Source organism: Pan paniscus, chromosome 1, assembly GCF_029289425.2.
Source record: "Pan paniscus chromosome 1, NHGRI_mPanPan1-v2.0_pri, whole genome shotgun sequence".
Lineage (NCBI taxonomy): Eukaryota > Metazoa > Chordata > Mammalia > Primates > Hominidae > Pan > Pan paniscus.
Genome location: NC_073249.2, coordinates 52,043,366 through 52,065,760, shown reverse-complemented (window position 1 = coordinate 52,065,760; position 22,395 = coordinate 52,043,366). Strand labels below are relative to the sequence as shown.

At 36.3% G+C, this 22,395-nt stretch overlaps 1 protein-coding gene across 12 annotated transcripts in view; it reads left to right on the top strand.

The window, feature by feature from the left end:
- Positions 1–22,395, top strand: part of CRB1 (crumbs cell polarity complex component 1) — a 281,528-nt gene that overhangs the window by 111,496 nt on the left and 147,637 nt on the right. For all 12 annotated transcript variants that reach the window (XR_008624762.2, XM_063598016.1, XM_055110116.3 and 9 more), the window contains exon 2: positions 16,042–16,623. Coding sequence is in view for 11 of the 12 variants with exons in the window: in XM_063598016.1 (XP_063454086.1) it covers positions 16,042–16,623 (582 nt within the window). In the remaining variant the exon portion in view is untranslated. The remainder of the gene's footprint in view (positions 1–16,041; positions 16,624–22,395) is intronic.

Sequence of the window (22,395 nt, the reverse complement as noted above, 5' to 3'; positions counted from 1 at the left end):
CCCAGTCTCTACTAAAAATACAAAAAAAACAAAACAAATAAACAAAAAAGCTGGGCGTGGTGGCAGGCACTTGTAATCCCAGCCATCAGGAGGCTGAGGCAGGAGAACTGCCTGAACCCAGGATGGGGAGGTTGCAGTGAGTCGAGATGGCACCACTGCACTCCAGCCTGAGGGACAAGAGTGAAACTCTGTCTCAAAACAAACAAACAAACAAACACCCCAAAATAAAAACAATCTGTTAAGATAGAAAAAATATAATATGGCTACAAAATAAGGACAATTATCTATTCAAATAAAATAAAAGAGAGCACTTTTATATTGTGTTTTTTACACATAGCAACATTTAATATTATCCTTGTATTTTTCATTCTCTGTAATATATCAACTGCATTAATCCCTTTCCACAGTATTTTATCCAGTTAAGTTTTTTTACACATAGCAACATTTAATATTATTCTTGTATTTTTCATTCTCTGTAATATATCAAGTGCATTAATCCCTTTCAACAGTATTTTATCCAGTTAAGTTTTTTTATTTTTTAAATTGACACATCATTGTTTGTATTAGTCCATTCTCACACTGCTATAAAGAACTACCTGAGACTGGGTAACTTATGAAGGAAAGAGGTTTGATTGACTCACAGTTCTTCAGGCTTAACAGGAAACATGACTGGGAGGCCTCAGGAAACCTACAATCATGGCCAAAGGTGAAGGGGAACCAAGAACTTTCTTCACGTGGCAGCAGGGGAAAGAGAATGTGTAGTGGAGGGGAAGTGCCACACACTTTTAAACCATCAGATTTTGTGAGCACTCACTCACTATCACAAGAACATCATGGGGGAAATCTGCTCCCATGATCCAATCACCTGCCACCAGGTCCTTCCCCCAACACTGGGAATTACAATTCAACATAAGATTTGGGTGGGGACACAGAGCCAAACCATACTGTTGTACACATTTTTTGGGTGAATGTGATATTTTGATACATGTATACAATCTGTAATGATCAAATTAGGCCAATTGAGATATCCATCACCTGAAACATTTATCTCTTCTTTGTGTTGGGAACATTACAATTCTTTCTCTTCTAGCTATCTAAAAATATGCAGTAAATTATGGTTAATTATAATATCCCTTATTTACTATCAAGTACTAGAATGTATTCCTTTTATCAAATTGCGTTTTTGTACCCATTGACCAACTTCTCTTTATACCTCTTTGCTTCCTTTCCCTTTCCAGCATCTGGTAACCATCAGTCTACCTCCATGATATCCACTTTTTTCACTCCCATGTATAAGTGAGAACATGTGATATTTGTCTTTCTGTGCCTGGCTTCTTTCACTTAACATAATGACCTCCAGTTCCATTCATGTTGCCGCAAACGACAGGATTTCATTCTTTTTGTGGTATATATACTACACTTAAAAATCCATTCATCTGTTGATGGACACAGGTTGATTCCATATCTCGCCTATTGTGAACAGTGCTTCAATAAACGTGGGAGTGCAAATATCTCAAGTCTTTAATCTATTTTGAGTTAGTATTTGTAGGTCTGGTTAAATTTTAAAAGGGTAACAGATTCATTAACTAGCACAATTAAAACCAGTTTAAAAACGCCTGGCTAAGATTTGCTAAAAACCTGACTAAGATTTGCTAAGGTTCTTGGATCGACATCTTCCACCAAATTTGGGAAATATTTGGCCATTATTAATTCAGAATATTTTTCCTCCCTGTTCTTTTTCTCCTCTCCCTCTGGTACTGCAATTATATGGGAACCTACTTGGAATTATCCCACAGATCACTGCAGCTGTCTGCGGTTTTTTGAAATATTTTTTTCTTTCCATTCTTCAGATTACGTAATTTCTGTTAATCGTCTTCAGATATGTGAATCCTTCCTTCTCTGGTTCCAATGTACTGTTCAGCCCATCAAGATTATTCTTCATTTCAGATATTTTACTTTTCAATTCTGAAATTCTCATTGGGTCCTTCTTATAGTTTTCATTTCTCTGCAAAGTTTTCTCATTGTTTACTCATATTCATTCTTTTATTTAAGTCCTTGAAAAATATTAAGTTCTTGCATGCTAATTTCAACAGTTATGTCATTTCAATATTTATACTTTTTTCTTGATTATAGGTTAGATCTAATAATTTTTATTGTATATTGGACATTCAGATGATAATTAAAGGGGTTCCTGATTATGTTAGCTTCCTTTAAAAGATTTGGAATTTTGTTCTGGCAGGCAGCTAAAATATGTTTTTTCCCTGTAAATCTTGATTTTATTCTTTGAATGCTTTTATTTTGTTTTTGAATGTATGGCATCTTTCTTTCTGTATAATGTGGTCTCTACTCCTAAAGAAAGGCCTTTCTGGTTTCTCAATGCTTGAGATGTTTAGTGTCATGTCTCTCCATACTGGCTGAGCTGGAACTCCAACTCTCTAATTTTTGACAGTTTTGTTTATCTCTCAATCTCTCAGCAGATGATATCTGCTAGGCCCCTCAGAGACCCATGATGATTAATGAGTCTTTTGAGCCCATCCTCTGAGTGGCTCTTTCTTCTCTGGTGCTCTGGCCTATAAACTCTAATTGCTTCTGCTGCCTATGACTCTGACCTCATCCTCTTCAGCTCAGAAACATTGCTGCTCATCTCATTGTATTCCTTCTGTCTGCCCACAGCACAAAAGCCATTCCAAATCCAAATCCCAGGAGATCGCTGGTGTATTTATGTGTGTTTCACATCTAGCAAAAATCATAGTTCTGCACTAACAGTGCTCAGTTCCCAAAAATAGAAACCTCATTTATTTCCTACCTTTTTTTTTAGTTGTTTACATCAGGAGGGCAAGTCTTGTACTAGCTACCCTGTCATTCCATCACAATGGCCAAACTAGTTTGGTTTCACAAAAAGGCATCAAATATTTCCTGTGTGTCTTTGTGTTAAGCACTATTTTACACATATGAACTATTTATTATCTCATCATAACAAATTTCGGAAAAGCTTGGGGTTGACTGTAAATGCTATGTCAACACAGATCAGCCAAAGACACAGTTTCAGACACTTTCTTTCTCTCAGCTCCAAAGCTGTGCCTGCATAAAACTAAAATAAACAGATGGAAAGCAAAACATGCTGAGGGTTACAAAAATCCACATGTGTGGAGAAAAGTATCAGAAACAACATCTAATTTTTCCATTCATATAGACTCTCTAAGAGTGAAATTATACTTCATGAATATAAATATCCAAACAAAGACAACCAGCTGAAGCAAAGTAGTGTTTGCATCAACTTCCACATATTTGTTTAGACTTTCCCAAAGAATGTGCTTAATTAAAAATAACCTTCAGGTGCAATGAGTTGAGTTGTTCAGTTTATTCAAAGTAACTTGCTCTTATTTGAGTGACTAGATGCATTTTTTTTTTTTGTTTTGGGTGAATTCAGTATCCTGAAAATGGCCAACACTTATTTGAATAATTTAAATTATTTCTTTTCAAATAAAATGTTTAAGATATAACAATTGCTTCTTACACTAACATTCTAAAAGGATAATCTTAGAGGTGAACTGAGGTCAACTTCCATGTATAAAGCTTATTCTGACTTCATATTTTTGAAGATTAGCCTTTTATTTACAACAATTTTTCTACTCAATGCATCTTTGCTACAGGTTTTGGTTTAAGAAGTAACCCTAGATATATCTAAGATCTTCACTAGGGTACAGGGGTTTTAAACATCATTGCCATCATCATTCTTGCATCATATCCTCATCACATGAGCTTTGGTTCAAAACTCAGGTTTTAAACTATTTCAAAGTCAGACTTTTTTTATTTTGAGACGGAGTCTCACTCTTTCGCCCAGGCCGGACTGCCGTGGTGTGATCTTGGCTCATTGCAAGCTCCGCCTCCCGGGTTCACGCCATTCTCCTGCCTCAGCCTCCTGAGTAGCTGGGATTACAGGCGCCTGCCACCACGCCCGGCTAATTTTTTGTATTTTTAGTAGAGACGGGGTTTCACCGTGTTAGCCAAGATGGTCTCGATCTCCTGACCTCGTGATCCGCCCGCCTCGGCCTTCCAAAGTGCTGGGATTACAGGCGTGAACCACCGCGGCCGTCCCAGATTTTTATATGTGTCTGTTGGAATATAAGAACCAAAGCACCATAAACTCCAACTATAAAATTTGCTTGTTATTAATACACAAAGAAAGTGAATATTAAGAGACGAAGTCTGAGACAAGAAAATAAAAAAGTAATTATTTTTGGTTTAATTTATACATGCCATTTTTACACAAAATAGTGCCAAAATTAAATGTCACATTCAAACTTTAAAATTCATTGAAGCAAACTGTCTGTTTAGAGATGCCATGATATTACATGGAGAACACCCCAATGACTTCACCAAAAAACCATTAAAATTAATAAACAAGTTCAGTAAAGTTTCAAGATATAAAATCAACATACAAAAATCAGTGGTGTTTCTATACACCAATAGCGAATTGTCTGAAAAAAAAGCAAGAAAGCAATTTCACTTACAATAGCTACAAAAAAAAAAAAAAAAAAAAAAAAAAAAAACCCAGAATGCCTAGTAATAAATTTAACCAAGGAGGTGAAAGATGTCTGCAATGAAAACCAAAAAACATTGAGGAGAGAAACTGAAGAAGACACATATATCTCATGTTCATGGATCAGAAGAAATAATATTGTTAAAATGTCCGTACAATGTACACCTCTGCACCTGCAGATTCAGTGCAATCTCTATCAAAATAGCAATGACAGGTGGGGCAAGGTGGCTCACGCCTGTAATCCCAGCACTTTGGGAGGCCAAGGTGGGTGAATCACCTGAGGTCAAGAGTTCAAGATCAGCCTGACCAACATGGTGAAACCCCATCTCTACTAAAAATACAAAAATTAGCTTGGTGTGGAGGCACATGCCTGTAATCCCAGCTACTGGGGAGGCTGAGGCAGGACAATCACTTGAACTCGGGAAGCGGAGGTTGCAGTGAACCGAGATCATGCCTTTGCACTCCAGCCTGGGTGACAGAGTGAGACTCTGCCTCAAAAAAACAAAAAACAAAACAAAACAAACAAACAACAAAAAACCAATGACAATCTTCCCAAAATGAGAAAAAAAAAATCCTAAAAATTGTGTGCAACCACAGAAGGCCCCAAATTACCCAAGCAATCTTGAGCAAAAATAACAAGGTTGGAAACATCACATGATCTGACTTCAAAATATACCAAAAGGCTAGAGTAACCAAAACAGCATGGTAAATGGAATAAAAATAGACACATAGACTAATGAACTGAATAGAGGGCCCAGAAATAAATCCCTGCATCTACGGCCCACTAATTTTTGACAATGGTGCCAAGTATAGACAATGGGGAAAGGACAGCCTTTTCAATAAATGGTACTGGGTAAACTGCATATGCACATGCAGAACAATGAAACTAGACTCCTATCTCTCACCATATACAAAAATCAACTCAAAATTGATTAAAGACTTAAACATAAGACCTGAAATGAAACTACTAACAGAAAACATAGGGGAAAAGCTCTGTGACATTGGCCTAGGTAAGGATTTTTTTTTTTTTTGTATAAAACCTCAAAAGTCTGAGCAACAAAAACAAATATAGACAAATAGGATTACATCAAACTAAAAAGCTTCTGCATAGCAAAGGGAACAATCAATAGAGCAAAGAGGCAACCTATAGAATGGGAGAAAATATTTGAAAACTCTACATCTAATAAGGGGTTAATATCCAAAATATATAAGAAACTCAACACCAACAACAAAAGTAAACCCATCAAAAAATGAGCAAAAGACTTGAGTAGATATTTCTCAAAAGAAGATATACAAATGGCCAACAGATATATGAAAAAGAAGATGTTCAACATCAGAAATCATCAGGGAAAGGCAAATCAAGATGACAGAAATTTTCACCTCATTCCAATTAGCATGACTACTGTCAAAAAATCAGAAGATAACAAGTGTTGGTGAGGATGTGGAGAAAAGAGAAATTTTACACTCTGCTGGTGGGAATATAAATGAGTACAGCCATTTTGGAAAATATTAATAGTTTAGAGTTTCCTCAAAAAATAAAAATAGAACTACTGTATGATTCAGCAATCCCACTACTGTGTATACATCCAAAGGAAATGAAATAGGTACTTTGAAGAGATATCTGCACTCCTCTGTTTATTGTAGTACCATTCACAATAACCAAAATATGGAATCAACCTCAATGCTCATCAATTTTTAAATGGATTTAAAAAGTACTATCACAAGGGAATGTTATTCAGTCATAAAACAATAAAATACTGTCATTTCCAGGAACATGGATGAACCTGGACGACATTATGTTAAGTAAAATAAGTCAGGCTTGGGAAGACAGTGCATGATCTCACTCACATGTGGAATCTAAAAAGTTGTTCTCGTGGAAGTAGACAGTGGAACAGTAGTTGCCACAAGATAGGGAGGTTAGGGAACAAGTGGGGATAGGAGAGATTGGCCAATGGGTGCAAAGTTACAGTTACACAGGAGGATAAGTTCTGGTGTTCTGTTGAATAGCAGGATGACTAGAGTTAACAACAATGTATTATATGTTCCAAAGAGAAGTTTTTGAACTCATTACAAGCAAATGATAAATGTTATCAGAAATTGACTTTTTAAATATGAGACTATAATAGGACCTGATAATATCTTCTAATAAATGAATATAGGAAAATCACTTTGATTTACACTAAAAAAGACAATATTAAACAAAGGTATATTATTGGGAAATTCTCTAAAATGCTCAATGATGGCTTTAAAAATAGAATTTTGGGGGGCTGAGGTGGGCAAATCATGAGGTCAGGAGTTTGAGACCTGCCTGGCCAACATAGTGAAACCCTGTCTCTACTAAAAAAAAAAAAAAAAAAAAAAAAAAAAAAAAAAAATTAACTGGACGTGGTGGCGGGTGCCTGTAGTCCCAGCTACTTGGGAGGCTGAGGCAGGAGAATTGCCTGAACCTGGGAGGTAGAGCTTGCAATGAGCTGAGATCATGCCACTACACTACACTGCAGCCTGGGTGACAGAGTGAGACTCCATCTCAAAAAAAAAAAAAAAAAAAAAGAACGGAGAATATTTTTAAAATATTCTCCTATTTGAAAATAGAATTTCTTAATACTTTTGAGTTCAAACAATGGAAATAAAGAGATTTGGTCACCAATTTAAAAACTAGTTTGTCTGTGTAATTACAATTTCTTTTCTCTCTGAGTGTAAACAAAATATTTAGGATCAGTTTATTGCTTGTAATGTGTCATCATTTCTCTCTTTCTTTTTTTTTCTCACCCATTTAATTTGTTTACTCTTTTTTCCCCTGTGTTTCCAGCAACATAGGAGGATTTAGAAACAAAACTGTCTTGGGCAGAGGGAGATGATGGCAAATGGATGAAAAACTGACTTCTTGTCTTTTGGTGGTTACTATAGCAATAATCATAATGGAAGATTTTTAGCCGCAAGTGGTTTCTATAACAACATGATAGGGTGCTTTAGAAATAGACCTGAGGTAAACAGATTCTTTAAGGGCCTCTTAACCCCTTTTATCCCATAGAATTAGCATCCTCTTTGAGGATGAATATTAGTTGGCTTATTTGATGAAACGCTTAAAATCTTGCTTTTGTTTTATAAAGATTAAATGGTTAATTATTCTATAAAGACCTGGCCTTAGCCAATCAGCTCTTAGGCTCCTTCACTTCAGGAAATAATTGATAGCATCCCTACTTTATTTCTGCACAGGAAATTCAAATAGTCTTAAAAGATATGCATTTCATAGTATTCACCAAAAATTGGAAAACCATAAATAGTCCTCGTGAGAAAGTGTGTTCACTCTGACATAGATCACTCAAGGGCTCTTGCTTTACTAATACTTCATATACACTATGATTTCACCTATTGGGCTCCCTGACAGGTGGAGCTTTTCCTACTCTAACTAATGGAGTCTGAATACTCATCCTTTATTAGGCTATTCAGTGTGCGCCAGAATAGACCTGGTCCCTATTGAGTTATAATTCACTAGGTATTACATGGGGAAGTTTAGTAATTTTTTGAATTTATTAAATTTTAGTATCATAAAAACTGACATAGAAAAAAGCAAAGGCCTCCATTTCATACATAAGCATCCTTCAGGAGCCCTTATAAGTGAAAGATCAAGGGGAATTTATGACAGGAATGTGGTACAGGAGTAGATGGTGGTAGGCAGGAAATAATTTTTCAAGAGAAAGAAAGATGGAAGGCTTAAATTTAGTTAAGTAGTTAGAGGAAGATGGGGATCAAGTTTGGTTGACTTTAATAATGAGTTATTGATTATCTACTCTATGTTGTACACTATAGGTATATACAATGTTGAATAGTATATGGGATTTATTTTAAAAACTAAATTATCATATCAAGTAAAGCACTCTTATTAAACTATTAATTAAATTAATTGATTTGAAGTGGCCATATATTTACAAGAATGATTTCATTTATGGTATGATGTCTCATGCATTTTCTACAGTAGAGCTATCCTTATACTTTTATTCTTTTCTATTCAGTTAAGCTGCCAATTCTAAACATCAGATATTCTCTTTCAAATCTCAGAAGGATGTCAGCAACCATGCATCTCCTTCTCTCTGATTTCAAACAGTACAAGCTATTCTCATTTCCCTGGTGTTTTGTGCTCAGCAATGAAGCCTCGGAATTCATTACATAATCACTTGCCATAGCCTTCTGGGGTAGAGTTTGCCAAATGGATCCCTGGGAGATCAAGACCCATTCTCCATGTGTGCCATAGGGCTATGCACATGAGCTGAGGCATGTCTGTATTCACCAAGGCCCTGCTCAGAACAGCATGTGCCAGAATACACTGGGCAAGGAGCCATTCATAAATTCTTGAAAAATCTTATCCAGACCAAAGGCACAATGGCATTGTAGTTGTTGTGCTCATTGCCATGGGGCTTTTAGCTGAATAAAAAGAAAGTAAAAAATATATTCATGATGACTTCCAAGTTATCCAGTAACCGCAGTAACCTGGGTTTTCCCCAAATTTGGTCCACAACTTTGAGTCACCTGACAGAAACAAATCATTCTGTCTTTGTTCAAGCATAGTGAGCCATAGAGTGAGTGAAACAAATTTCCCTGGGATAAAACCAATGAATCAGCAAAGCAAACAATCATCATATATTTATTTTACTATTAGAAGGTGGTATTCAAAATGTCATCAAAACCAAATACATACCTCATACATACAGGCATACTGAAAAGCATATATTATAGTTCCTGAACTTAAAGAGTTTGTTTGCTAATTGTAAGGACAAGTCTTCATGTATGGCATGAAGAACACTTTAGGTTGCATATAGATAAGTGTTCAGTTGTATCTTAACAATAATAAATTCTGTGGCTGCTCAGGCCAGGAGCTCAAGGGGTATGTAAAAATATGAGGAGGATTAATGGGAAAAGTACACCTTGCATTGGACTTCTAACAATTTGAATATACATCACAGTTAAACTCTCAGAAAGTATTTTGAGATATTTTTATTCATGGCTACTATAAGAAGAATGTCATAAAGAAGATAATTTAAATTCTGGAGGAATAATGTCTTACTCATAACCACACATTATTTTTCTAGACTTTAGTTCTCTGTACAAAAATGCGAGAAAACTGTTGAGAGCTGCACTATCCAACACAGTAGCCATTAATCACATATGGCTTTTGAGCACTTGAAATGTGACTAAAATTAAGTGTGCTAGAAGTGTAAAATACACTAAGGATTTCAAAGGCTTAATGTTAAAACGTGTAAATATTTCATTAATAATTTTTACACTGGCCAGGTACGGTGGCTCATGCCTGTAATCCCAGCACGTTGGGGGGCCGAGGTAGACAGATCACTTGAAACCAGGAGTTCGAGACAAGCCCCATCTCTACTAAAAATAGAAAAAATTAGCTGGGCATGGTGGCACATCCCTGGAATCCCAGCTACTCAGGAGGCTGAGGCATGAGAATACCTTGAACCCAGGAGGCAGAGGTTGCAGTGAGCCAAGATCGCACCACTGCACTCCAGCCTGGGTGACAGAGTGAGAGTCTGTCTCAAATAATAATAATAATAATAATAATAATAATAATTTTTATACCAATTACATATTTAAATATAATGCTTTATATATATTTGGTTAAATATTTAAAATTAATTTGCCTGTTTGTTTTTCGTTGTTAACATGGTTACGGAAGACTTAACATTCCATATGTAGCTCACATTATACTTCCATTAGACAGCACTGGTATAGATGCTTGCTATTTAAGTGTAGTATGTGGACCAACAGCATCAGTATTACTTAGGAGCTTATCATAAATGCCAAGTCTGAGGCCCCACTCCTCCTGACTCTGCAAGGTTAACAAGATCCTCAGCAGTTCATATGAACATTAATGTTTAGAAAATGCTGATCTAGATAATGTTTTAGATGTTTCTTTTTATGACTCTGTCTTCCTTTTCATTTGGATTTTTTTCAAATAAATATTTTACAGTCTGGGCATCCTGACCTAGCACATATTAGATGCATAAACTTGAGGAAGTTATCTGACATTCCTGAAACTCAATTCCATATTTATAAAATGGATGTAATACCTCCAATCCCATAATTTTTCTATAGGGGTTAAATGAAACACAAGAATTATGAAAGGAACCAATAAATTGGAGAAATTTTTATAATATAAAAAATAACATTGAAAAATTAGATTATTCTAATTATTTTCATGCTTATATTGATTGCCAATACTATTTTGATGTACAGTGGAATGAACTAGAGTTCGAAGGGCTGTTTTCATTTATTTTACAAATGTCACTTTTTTAACATTAATTGTGTATAATAAAACTTAGCACACTGATAAGTCTCTAGTAGAGATATTAAAACTTTTGGATCTTCTTTTAGAACAAAAGTGCTGTGTAGCTAAATTTTCCTGCACCATCATTATATAATTGACATTGAAATTATATCTGTTCGTTGATCGATTCTGCAAAACATGGCTTTATGGAGCGGGAAAAAACTTTTTCGTCTTTGTTCAGAACACTTTTAGCTTTACTGTGAGAATTTCAATTTGCTAGAGGCAAATAAACTAGTAAAATATGTCTATTCCATAGTAAAAGGGGTCATTCAAAAGCCTGTCCTTATTAAAATATACATTGATTATAATAAGGTCAGTGATTTCAGGCCTGATTAGCTTTAAATAACTGTAATGTCAAAGGAATATAATTAGATCCTCATTAAAATTTTTCATGATTGACAGTGAGTAAAAATGGCCTTCACAACTTGCATCATTTAGTCGTGTTCTAAGGATGACAAAGGGCAGGGCATCTTCTATGAGGTAAATGTGTATGATTGCAGCCTGAGGCACATGCATTTGGTCCCTTACCCTACCTAACCCTAATGCCCAAGACCTGATCCAAGCCAGACCCTGTGCTTAGGTATGTAGGCTGTGTAAAGGAGGACCCAGAAGCTTTGATTCTCATGGGGATGCTTTGAGAGAAAAAGAAACCTTTGAACCGGCAGGACCTGATTTCATCTGTGATGATGCTGATGATCAGAAATTATATATAAAAGCAAATAGCAACGTGCCTATCAGATACAGGCGATTTAAAATATGTTGACAGAAAACTTTCTCAGTGAGGCCACTGACCTTCTAAAGAGGAGCTAATAGTAGAATAGGGATATTAAGATACAGGTGATGTCAATGAATTTTGGCCAAAACCAATCTTCTTACCTGGAGTAAGAAAGTCGTGTTTCAAGGAGTTTGCATGAGTATTACTTGTGGTTGATGATGATGGGAACCTGCCCTGATTATTAGGTATGATTCTAAGAGAATGTGTGCTGGTGCTAAGCTTGCATTTCTTAGAACCCCCAAAACTCTCTTTGCAATATTATATAGTTTCATTTTCTTGAACTTATTCATTTGTTAAATATGCATTTACTAAGCACCAACTATGTACATGGCACTCTGCTAGTCAATAGACAAATAATAAGATATGTGTACTTTGGACCCTGCATTGAAAGAAAAAGCAAATAATGTTTTTTTAAAAAACTACTTTATGCTTGATTGATTGTTATAAGGAACTTTACGTATATTATCTCTTTTATTCCTAATAATAATAAGAACAAGGATGATTGATAATGCTCACTCTGTGCCAAGCCCTGTTAGGCATTTTATGTTCATTAATTTAACCCTTTATAACAACTCTATGAGATAGGTGCCATATTTACAAAAATGGAAACTGAGGCAGAGCGATGTTATCTTAATAAAACTCATAGACTTAGTAAGTGGCAGAGCCAGGATTTAAACCCAGGCACCAAACTTCATGCGCTTATCCACTATATATATGGCTCCACATCATTTTCTTTAGTAATCAGGACACTGAGGCTCAGTGAAAATGTTTTTTCTTAAAGTCACAGAGATGGTAAATACTAGAACCAAAATTTAAATCTCTGTCTACCATAAAAATGTCCTCTTCTCACTATATTAAATTGGCCTCAATTTAGTATTTAAGACAACGTATACAGTAGGAATACAAAGGAAAAATGGTCTTAAAGGAGCCTATCTACTTCTTATTTTAACTGCTCCATGTGGATTCTATCACGCAGTACATCAAAGTAAGTGATTTAACCAATCATTTGTTCTGCTTGATTTTATCAAAAGAGGTCAAAGTAAGAATTTCACAGCAAGGCTTAAATGAGAATTCAGGTTTCCTTGCTCACTCATTCATTATTCAACAAATTTCCATTGACTGCCTTACCATGTGCAAGCCATTTTGGCTATGTCCTGATTAAAGATGTGCCCCTCCTGCACCGCCTCCCTCCCCACCCCAATCCTGGAACTAAATTTCATTCTCTGCAGAAAGCCAGGCTAAAGAGAATTCAGCAAACCACTTTATTCTCATAAATTGGCATTCTTAGACCTGGAAATTTTGAGTTCTATCTCCAGTAGCATTGTTTATACCTTCTATTTCATTCTGATTACATTTCATTAGCAAAATATAGCAAATGTTTATAAAATCGTCAGTCTTCTAGGTGAAACGATGTAAGACACCATTCATTTGATTTTTTGGAAATATCAAATTTTATGTTCACAATTCCTCTATTCTACTCTGATTATTTAGGTAAAATTAGGTTAAATATAGATAACTATAAAATTAAAATGTAAAAAACTGCCTTTGCATGTTTGGAAAATTACTCAATTTTTTTCAAATAACGCCAACCATATATATTGAAAAAAACATTATTCCATACCACAGGTGACATATTCTTTTCCTATCCCTAGCAGCGACTTCCTCAAGTCCCTGCTTGTCTCAACAGTTTGAGGAAAAAAAACACCAGAAATATACATGTTCCAGAACAATGAATAAATTCCCGAATAACTTCATATACATTGGTGAGGATACAATGAGGAGTGTTTATCTAGCTAAATATGAGGCATATTAAAAATTGCTACTTTAACCCAGATATGAGCAATAATAGGAGTTCTATCTACGCCTCCTTCCTTTCCTTCTGCTGACAAAGGATACATTTAATTATTGATGTTAATATCAGTTAAAATGAGATCTAGAGACAGATATAATTAGAGAGCTAGGGAGAGAATTAAGTTAGTAAATCTTAAGAAAAGACTGAGTATACTGATGATAAGAGGATATTTAAATAGAATTTTGAAAAAGATCAAGGATCAATAATTATACATTTAAATATACATATATGTGTGCATATACATATGCATAGTTTTACATAAAGAAACTATTAAGGTAAGAGCGATGGCTTTGACAGTTAATACTCAAGAAATATTTACTGAGCACTTGTTATAAATAAATAGATATGGAGCACAATACAAAGATACAGCAGATGCTCTGAACAATTAAGTCCTTATCACAACTCAAATTCCATAGCTAGCATTTTGCTGAGCCAAGAATTTAAATGGTACTTGAAATTTATAGAGGCCGGGGACTGTGGCTCAAGCCTGTAATCCTAGCACTTTGGGAGGCCTGGATGGCTGAGGTGGGCAGATTGCCTGAGCTCAGGAGTTCAAGACCACCCTGGCGGCAACATGGTGAAACCCCCATCTCTACTAAAATACAAAAAATTAACCAGGCATGGTGGTGGGCTTCTGTCATCCCAGCTCTTTGGGAGGCTGAGGCAGGAGAATCACTTGAGCCTGGGAGATGGAGGTTGCAGTGAGCTGAGATCATGCTACCGTACTCCAGCCTGGGCGACAGAGCAAGACTCTGTCTCAAAATAATAATAATAATAATAATAAATAATTTAAAAATGTATAATCAGATGTTAAATATTTTCTTGCAAAAAACAAGGGAGCTGGGGAACAGAACCTTTTTAATTCAATTTCATGATTATCTTTGTCCGATCCTGACCATTCCCAGGTAATTTACAGGAAGGGCATGGTTGGCATCTTGAATTAGTCCATTGTTAGGCTTTCTATGTAAGGGTACTCGTGTTTTTTTGTTTGTTTATTTTGTTTCATTCTCTTTCTTAAAATAAAATTCCTTCAGTGAAAATTATTAGTGACTTGTACCTTTTTAATTATTTTTATTGCTATGTTTTGTACTTGTTCAGTAAATTTTCTATTAAGAACTCAAAACTATTTCTCAACATCTTATAAAGGTAAGAGCTAGCATTTACCAAACACTTACGATGTGTCTGCAAAGCATTTAAATTTAGTGACTTAATTCTCACACACCAAAAAGAAAAAAAAAAAAAAAACCAGAAACCAAGGCTGGGAGAGGCAGAGCAGGCCTGGTACCCGTCTGTTGCCCCTTCCCACTGTATTATCCTGACTCGCTGGTAAATCTCCTATGATTGCTAAATAGAAAAGTCAGTGAAAAGATTGATAATAAAAACCACTGAATACAACTTTCAGATTCTTGATTGATGATTTTAAATTAGAGAATTACCTGTTTCATAGAAAAGTGCAATAGAACTATCAAGGACAAAGGAATAAATACTACTTACAATAGAGAAATTAACATGCTCTTCCCTGAAAGTCTTGCACCTTGCACTGTTTCATTGCTCTAAATAAACATACTCGGCCTCATAATGAAACTAAATTACCATTATGGCTATTTTCCAAGTCAATTTAATTATTAGAAAATACATACACACAGATGCATACACACACACACAAGAAATATATTTACTGTTATTTGGGTCTTCATCTTCCTTAAAACTGGTCAAATTTGTTTTTACTTCTCAGCAGACAAAAAACCTTTATTTTAGCACTAGAAATACTTAATGCAAATATAGAAATAATTGCTTATAGTAACTATATAAAATATTTTCTTTTCTCTTGTGCAGAGGTTTTCAAATTGCTGGTCTCAAACCCTAGCTCCTTGGAGGTGTCTCTAGGGGAGGCGGGAGACTGGTCTGACTGGGCTGCAAGGGACCTTCTCCTGCTTCGACCTGAGCAGATCTGCTTTCCAATTTTGTACATTGGGATTCCTCATGACATTTTCCTTGAAGGAATTCTGCTGCTCTTAAAAAGAAAAGAGAAAGGAAAAGGGAAAACAAAAAGTCTGAAACTCACAGTGGTAGAATTTCTTAAAACAGCCAGTAGATGGCAAACTTTACTGCAAGGAAACAATTTTGCAGCCTACATAATTTGGTCTGAAAATAGCAATTAAACTCTACATCCGGTAAAATTTACTATCCTGTATATAAGTCTTCTGTTAAATCAGGAAACAAAATTCTCTATGGTACTTTCTCTGGGAACTAAATTTCAATTATAATTTAAAATATCCTATAACTTCTTTCTGTGTCCATTTAAGTCTTGCTCTGAAGGTATTATCACTATGAAAATTATTGCATTGTTCACTGAAAGTACATACAATGTGCTAGGTATAGTAATGTAGATGACGTAGTTTTTTCATTAGGATGCACCCAACTATGTATTTTATTAATGAGTTTGGTTGAGGCAGCACAAAGGTCACAAAGAAAGATTTTTAACTTTGTCCTCATTTATAAATTTAATCTTGTTACTTTTTATTTCCTTGTAGATTCCTTTTGCAATAAAAACAACACCAGGTGCCTCTCAAATTCTTGCCAAAACAATTCTACATGCAAAGATTTTTCAAAAGACAATGATTGTTCTTGTTCAGACACAGCCAATAATTTGGACAAAGACTGTGACAACATGAAAGACCCTTGCTTCTCCAATCCCTGTCAAGGAAGTGCCACTTGTGTGAACACCCCAGGAGAAAGGAGTTTTCTGTGCAAATGTCCTCCTGGGTACAGTGGGACAATCTGTGAAACTACCATTGGTTCCTGTGGCAAGAACTCCTGCCAACATGGAGGTATTTGCCATCAGGACCCTATTTATCCTGTCTGCATCTGCCCTGCTGGATATGCTGGAAGATTCTGTGAGATAGATCACGATGAGTGTGCTTCCAGCCCTTGCCAAAATGGGGCCGTGTGCCAGGATGGAATTGATGGTTATTCCTGCTTCTGTGTCCCAGGATATCAAGGCAGACACTGCGACTTGGAAGTGGATGAATGTGCTTCAGATCCCTGCAAGAACGAGGCTACATGCCTCAATGAAATAGGAAGATATACTTGTATCTGTCCCCACAATTATTCTGGTAAGTGTGATCATATCTGAATCACAGGTGGTGTAGTTAGCTCTTTCTAAGTGGCAGAAGCAGAGGTGACATTTTATTTTTCACACAATCATTTATGAAAATGGCCAAGTTCTTGACAGGAATCAATCACTAGATAGAAACTCCCTAAACTATTGAAAATCCACTGAATGCACTGAATTCTAAGTGGTTGCCTGCTGTCACTGTTGCTGTTTTAAATGGAGCTCTACATGATTTAAAACTGGATTCAGTCTAGAATGAATGGGGTCCAAGAGAAGCTCAAGGGCATTTCAGGTTTCCTCATCAGTGCATGTTCCTTTCATTCCAGTTCAAGCCTGCTTTCTAATCCCCAAAGCCTGGCACTGCAACCTTCTGGGAAGGCAGTTTGGAAGTTGATGGGTTTCTAGTGCTGACTTGAGTATTATCAACAGATCAGTGGTAGTAAAGCTGATGGAGCATGGTATATCAGATAAACCACGATTTTTATTAAGAAAAAAAGCCTGTTCTTGTTTTACGTCTTAGAGCAAACAATTGTACCTCATATTTATCTATTCTTTACAATGTTTCTGTTGATAGAATTTTATTTTAATAATAAAGTAACAAGTTGACAACTCATCATTACCAAGTTACATGCTATTCAGCCTCTTCACACTCAGTATTTATCCTCCCTATCCTTTTGAATCACTGTTACTGTTTTAGGTCAATTCTTCACGATGGCCACATTTCTTGCTTTGCTTTATTCTTTGGCTTTTCCATTTACTTGTAAGGGGGTAACTTACCTAGCCTATGCTTTCTCACATGCATTCATTCTAACTTCTGCTCACCACTTTCTTACAGTTCCTGACTCATATCTCTAAGACACCATTCACATTTTAATACCATGTTTTCCCTTAGCACTTGCCATTTTTGTACCTTCCTGAAAGCCTTCCTGAGGCTTTCAGCTTTTAAACTTGCCTTCTTCTCCCAACACTTTCACACTTAGTTCTTTATTTTGTCATTCTTTTTCCAAGTGTTAAGCAATATAACTATTTGGAAAATATTTCTCTTCAAAATTTACACCAGAACCCTCCAGCATCATTTTACTTTTAAACATTCTAAAACTATATATTTTATAAAATAGACACATTCCTAGTTGCTCTAAAATGAAATTTTTCCCCTCTCCCTCCTCCTTTACATACAACCAGTCTTCAGAATCTGCTGTTTTGACATCTAAGATATGTTCCAAATTGAGCTCATCCGTTCTTTTCCTTGGTTAGGTTTATTTCAACTCTTGTGTGTACTACTACACAACCTCCCAGACGTTCTACTTATAGCTTCTACCTTCTCGAAGTTGTTCTGAACACTGCCTTTGAAATAACTTTTCTAAAATAGACCTATGCCGTAGTTCTGAAGAGCCTTGAGAGCTTCCCACTACACAGAGAATAATTTTAGCCTCTCCCTGAAAGCACTTCACAATTTGGGCCCATGACAGTGGCCATGTCCTCACACATTCCACCGAAGCCTTCTATTTCCTCTGATAAATCTTCTTCATTTCTTATACAAGTCATTTCCTTCCCCCTGGAATGTCCTTCCTCACTTCACAATGTCTACTCTGAAGTTCTGCTATACTTTTTAAGACCTAGTTCAAATATCACCCAACACAAGAAGCATTTCCAGGTTCCTTTCCAGCTGGAATAATAGTTCCACACTGCTGCAGTAATTATATTCATTATGTTTGTACTAGTTGACACCTGTATTAAAGAATCCCCTATAATTCTTTCCTATTTTACATATATCTATGTTTTTGCCCCCCCCCCAAAATGTTAGTTTCTAAAGGACAGAGTATTGTTTTATATTTATTCTTTAATTCATCAATATTTTCTGAGGTTCTATTAGATGTCAGTTAGTGGATTAAGAAGAGGAGTCCTCGGCCAGGCGCGGTGGCTCACGCCTGTAATCCCAGCACTTTGGGAGGCTGAGGCGGGAGGATCACGAGGTCAGGAGATCGAGACTACTGTGAAATCCCGTCTCTACTAAAAATACAAAAAATTAGCCCGGTTTGGTGGCGGGCGCCTGTAGTCCCAGCTACTCATGAACCCGGGAGGCAGAGCTTGCAGTGAGCCGAGATCGCGCCACTGCACTCCAGCCTGGGCGACACAGCCAGTCTCCGTCTCAAAAAAAAAAGAGGAGCCCTCTTCCTCCAAGAGCCTGCCTCAGTATTTGTGAGTAATGGCTACTTAATCAACTGTTACTAAATTGTTCTAAGTTTTACAATTCTTCCATATATTTCTGGGCACCCATCCTGAAACTCAGGTAAATGAATATTAAATAAGAATTCACTTTTTGTATTATTTTATGTATACTCTATGATGCTAGAATGCTTATGTCAAATGGAAAATTATTTTATCAAGTGACTTAATTATCAATACTATCTAAAAGTTATAGGAAATATTTTAAAAGCTTATAAAACAATAGTTGTATGAAAAGCTCCTTGTTTGTATGCCATACTGAGGTGTCTCTTTCTTTGGTGGAGTTATGGCAGGTGAATTTCAATATTTTTTAAATTTTTGAATAAAAATAAGAAATTTTTGTGGGGCTGGCTTGGAAGTGCTTTGTTTACAATGGTCACATTTAAAAATCAATACAGTTCATTAAGATAGTGTCTTCCATTTTCTGCTTCTATCTCAATATTGTGAATGGTGATTAAAAGGAATAGATATAAAATCAAATTAATGTTTCATTCATTTCAACTATAGTATTGTGTAATAGTCTTATATTTGTAAAAAAACACAGCTTGAAAAACTATTTTACAATGTATGTTTTTTAAATATCTTAATTAAATTGGATTTTAATGAATCCTTTCAGTCGTCTAAATTTAGGCATAAAAGATGGAAAGGGTGGCCAGGTGTGGTGGCTCACGCCTGTAATCCCAGCACTTTCGGAGGCTGAGGCCGGCAGATCATGAGGTCAGGAGATGGATACCATCCTGGCCAACATGGTGAAACCACATCTCTACTAAAAATACAAGTCCCAGCTACTGGGAGGCTGAGGCAGGAGAATTGCTTGAATTGGGGAGGCAGAGGTTGCAGTGAGCTGAGATTGTGCCATTGCACTCCAGCCTGAGCGACAGGGTGAGACCCTGTCTCAAAAAAACAAAAAACAAAAATCAAAACAAACAAAAAAAACAGCTAGAAAGAGTATATTCTAAATGTGAAATGTAGTCAAATTCCATCATAAGGCACTTCACCTTACAATGAATTCATTTATACTCTAGGTTATATCACATCCCTGCAGGGTCCAATGGGAATGAGTCCCCTTTTCTCACTATAACACTTAGGTCCACAATGAGGATGCTTTCCTTGTCAATCCCTGATATAATAGTGTTGTTCCCTATTTGACTATATTCTTCCCTTGTTTTCTATGAAATCAGCTACATGTTATTATTTCACCTTTTCAAGTGACATATATAAAACTTTCTTGAAAACAGAATTTAAACAAGAGACTCATAAGGCAGATAAAAATCGGGTCTATTATTAGCTGGTTAGGCTTGTTCGGGTAAAAAAAAAATGCAGTCATAGGCTTGCTCACCAATCTCCTACACAAGTAGAATGGCCTGTGTTCTAGTAGCTCATGGGTGTTTCTCAGCCCTGACTACTCATTCGCAATTACCCAGGGAGCTCTGAAACAGAGGTGCTCAGACTCTACTTCCAGAGGGTCAAATTTAATTGATGAGTCTAATGTATAGCCAGGGCTGGCGGCCAAATATTAAGTTCATGTGAGCTTTATTTGGAAATTTTTCTTGCACCATACCATCATTTAGACACACAGGGAAGTGTGTTTATTTCATTGCTATCCCATGACCACCAGTGTTTGTGGCAGCTCAGGCCAACTAACGAGAACCCCAAAGAAGGTCTGTAGAACCAAGGGAAAAGCCAAAGTTGAGAAGGAAAGAAAAAAGACCATCAGCAATCAGCATGGATGTACTGGAGTGCTCTGCCTCAACTTAGACCTCCTGATGAATCCTGGAAACTGTATTACAATGACCTAGCTGCTGTGCACCACATCCAAATTTAGAGTGATCATAAAGAACTCCTCTTACAGAAAAAAACCTGTGTTCCTCTGAGCAGCAAAGTAAGAAAAGGTAATAAATTTTAAAAGGCAGAGAGGTAGAAGGGGAAAAAGAGCTGTAGCACATAGAGAGGGTTCACACTGCGTGAATTCTCCTCTGTGCACTCCATTATGCTTCATGGGCAGTGATTCATGAACTACAGAAATGGGCTCAGAGAGAGCCACTGAAGAGGCTGGTGAGAATCTGCTGTGCATAAGCAAAAACTCCAATTGAAGCTGAAAGTAAGTGGATGCAAACTTTTTTAATGAAAAGAATATTAGCTCTAAGCATGTGACTGCTTTTAGTTCAATTTTATGCAATGAATCATTTCATAATTGAGGCCTTCTTTAAAATTAGCCAGATTGATTAATGTACATTTTTCTCATTCAGATGCCTGCAGTATGAGAAAAATAGGGCTGTAAGAGGGCAGAGAAAGGCCAGTTCAATGTATGTTGAAGCAAATCAATGTAGAAAAATATCTTATTCCTCTATTACAAAATAGATCTTTGGTATAAAAATAATCTTTTGGGAAATAAGAAAATGCACTATATTCAATGTACTTTTCAACTATACGATGAATTTCCTTGCAGAAATAAAAATGTACAAAAATTCATCATATAGTGAAGGAAATGTGTTTGTACTTACAGAGTAGTTAGAAGACTTGTTAGTTCATGGAGACTAGTTAGGAGGCCATTGTGATAACCCAGGTATAAGGTTTTAGGACCTGGCCTGGGAGAGTGGCCATGGGCATGAAAGGAAAGAGAAGGTATAATGTCTCTAGAAACAAGACTCACTTAACATTTATCAAGGTCAGAGTATTTTCAAATTTATTGTATCCAAGGAAAACTTGAAAACTCTGATATGAAACAAATGGCATTAAAAGTTTAACTGGCATTGTCAACTTAATAAGCTTACAATGTAGATCAATGGGTCTCAGTGTTGGCATGCATCAGACTCACCTATACAGCTTATCAATAAAATACTGTTTTCAGTTCAACAGATCTGAGGTGGGGGTCCAAGAATATGCATTTAAAACAAGTTCCCATGTGATGCTGATGCTGTTAGTTTGGGGACTACACTTTGAGAACCACTGACATAGACAGTTATGTGGATTTCCATGTGACATCCTTGACTGTTATTTCGCAAAGTCCATGAGGCAAGGAAACACAAATCAATAAAAGCAGGCTTTATATAAAGCACTTATTGCTAGTAACAGTTCTAGGTACTTGATGATATGATTTGAGTGATTGCCTCCTCCAAAACTCATGTGTTGGAGACATAATCACCAATGCAATAGTATTGGGAGGTGGGAACTAAGAGGAGGTATTTAGGCCATGAGGATGGAGCCTTCAGGAATGGATTAATACCATAATAAAAAGGGCTTTTGGGAGTGGGTTCACCCCCTTCCATTCTTCTGCCATGTGAGGAACAATGTTCCTATCCTCTGGAGGATGCAGCCTTCATGGCACCATCTTGGATGTGGGGATTTACCAGACACCAAGCCCACTGGAACCTTGGTCTTGAACTTTTAAACATCCGGAGCTAAGAGAAATAAATTTCTGTTCTTTATAAATTACCCAGTCCTATATATTCTGTTATACCAGCACCAGATGGACTATAAGACACATGATATGGATTTTTTAAATATTTGTTGAATTCATTAGATCATTAATTTATTCAACACATAT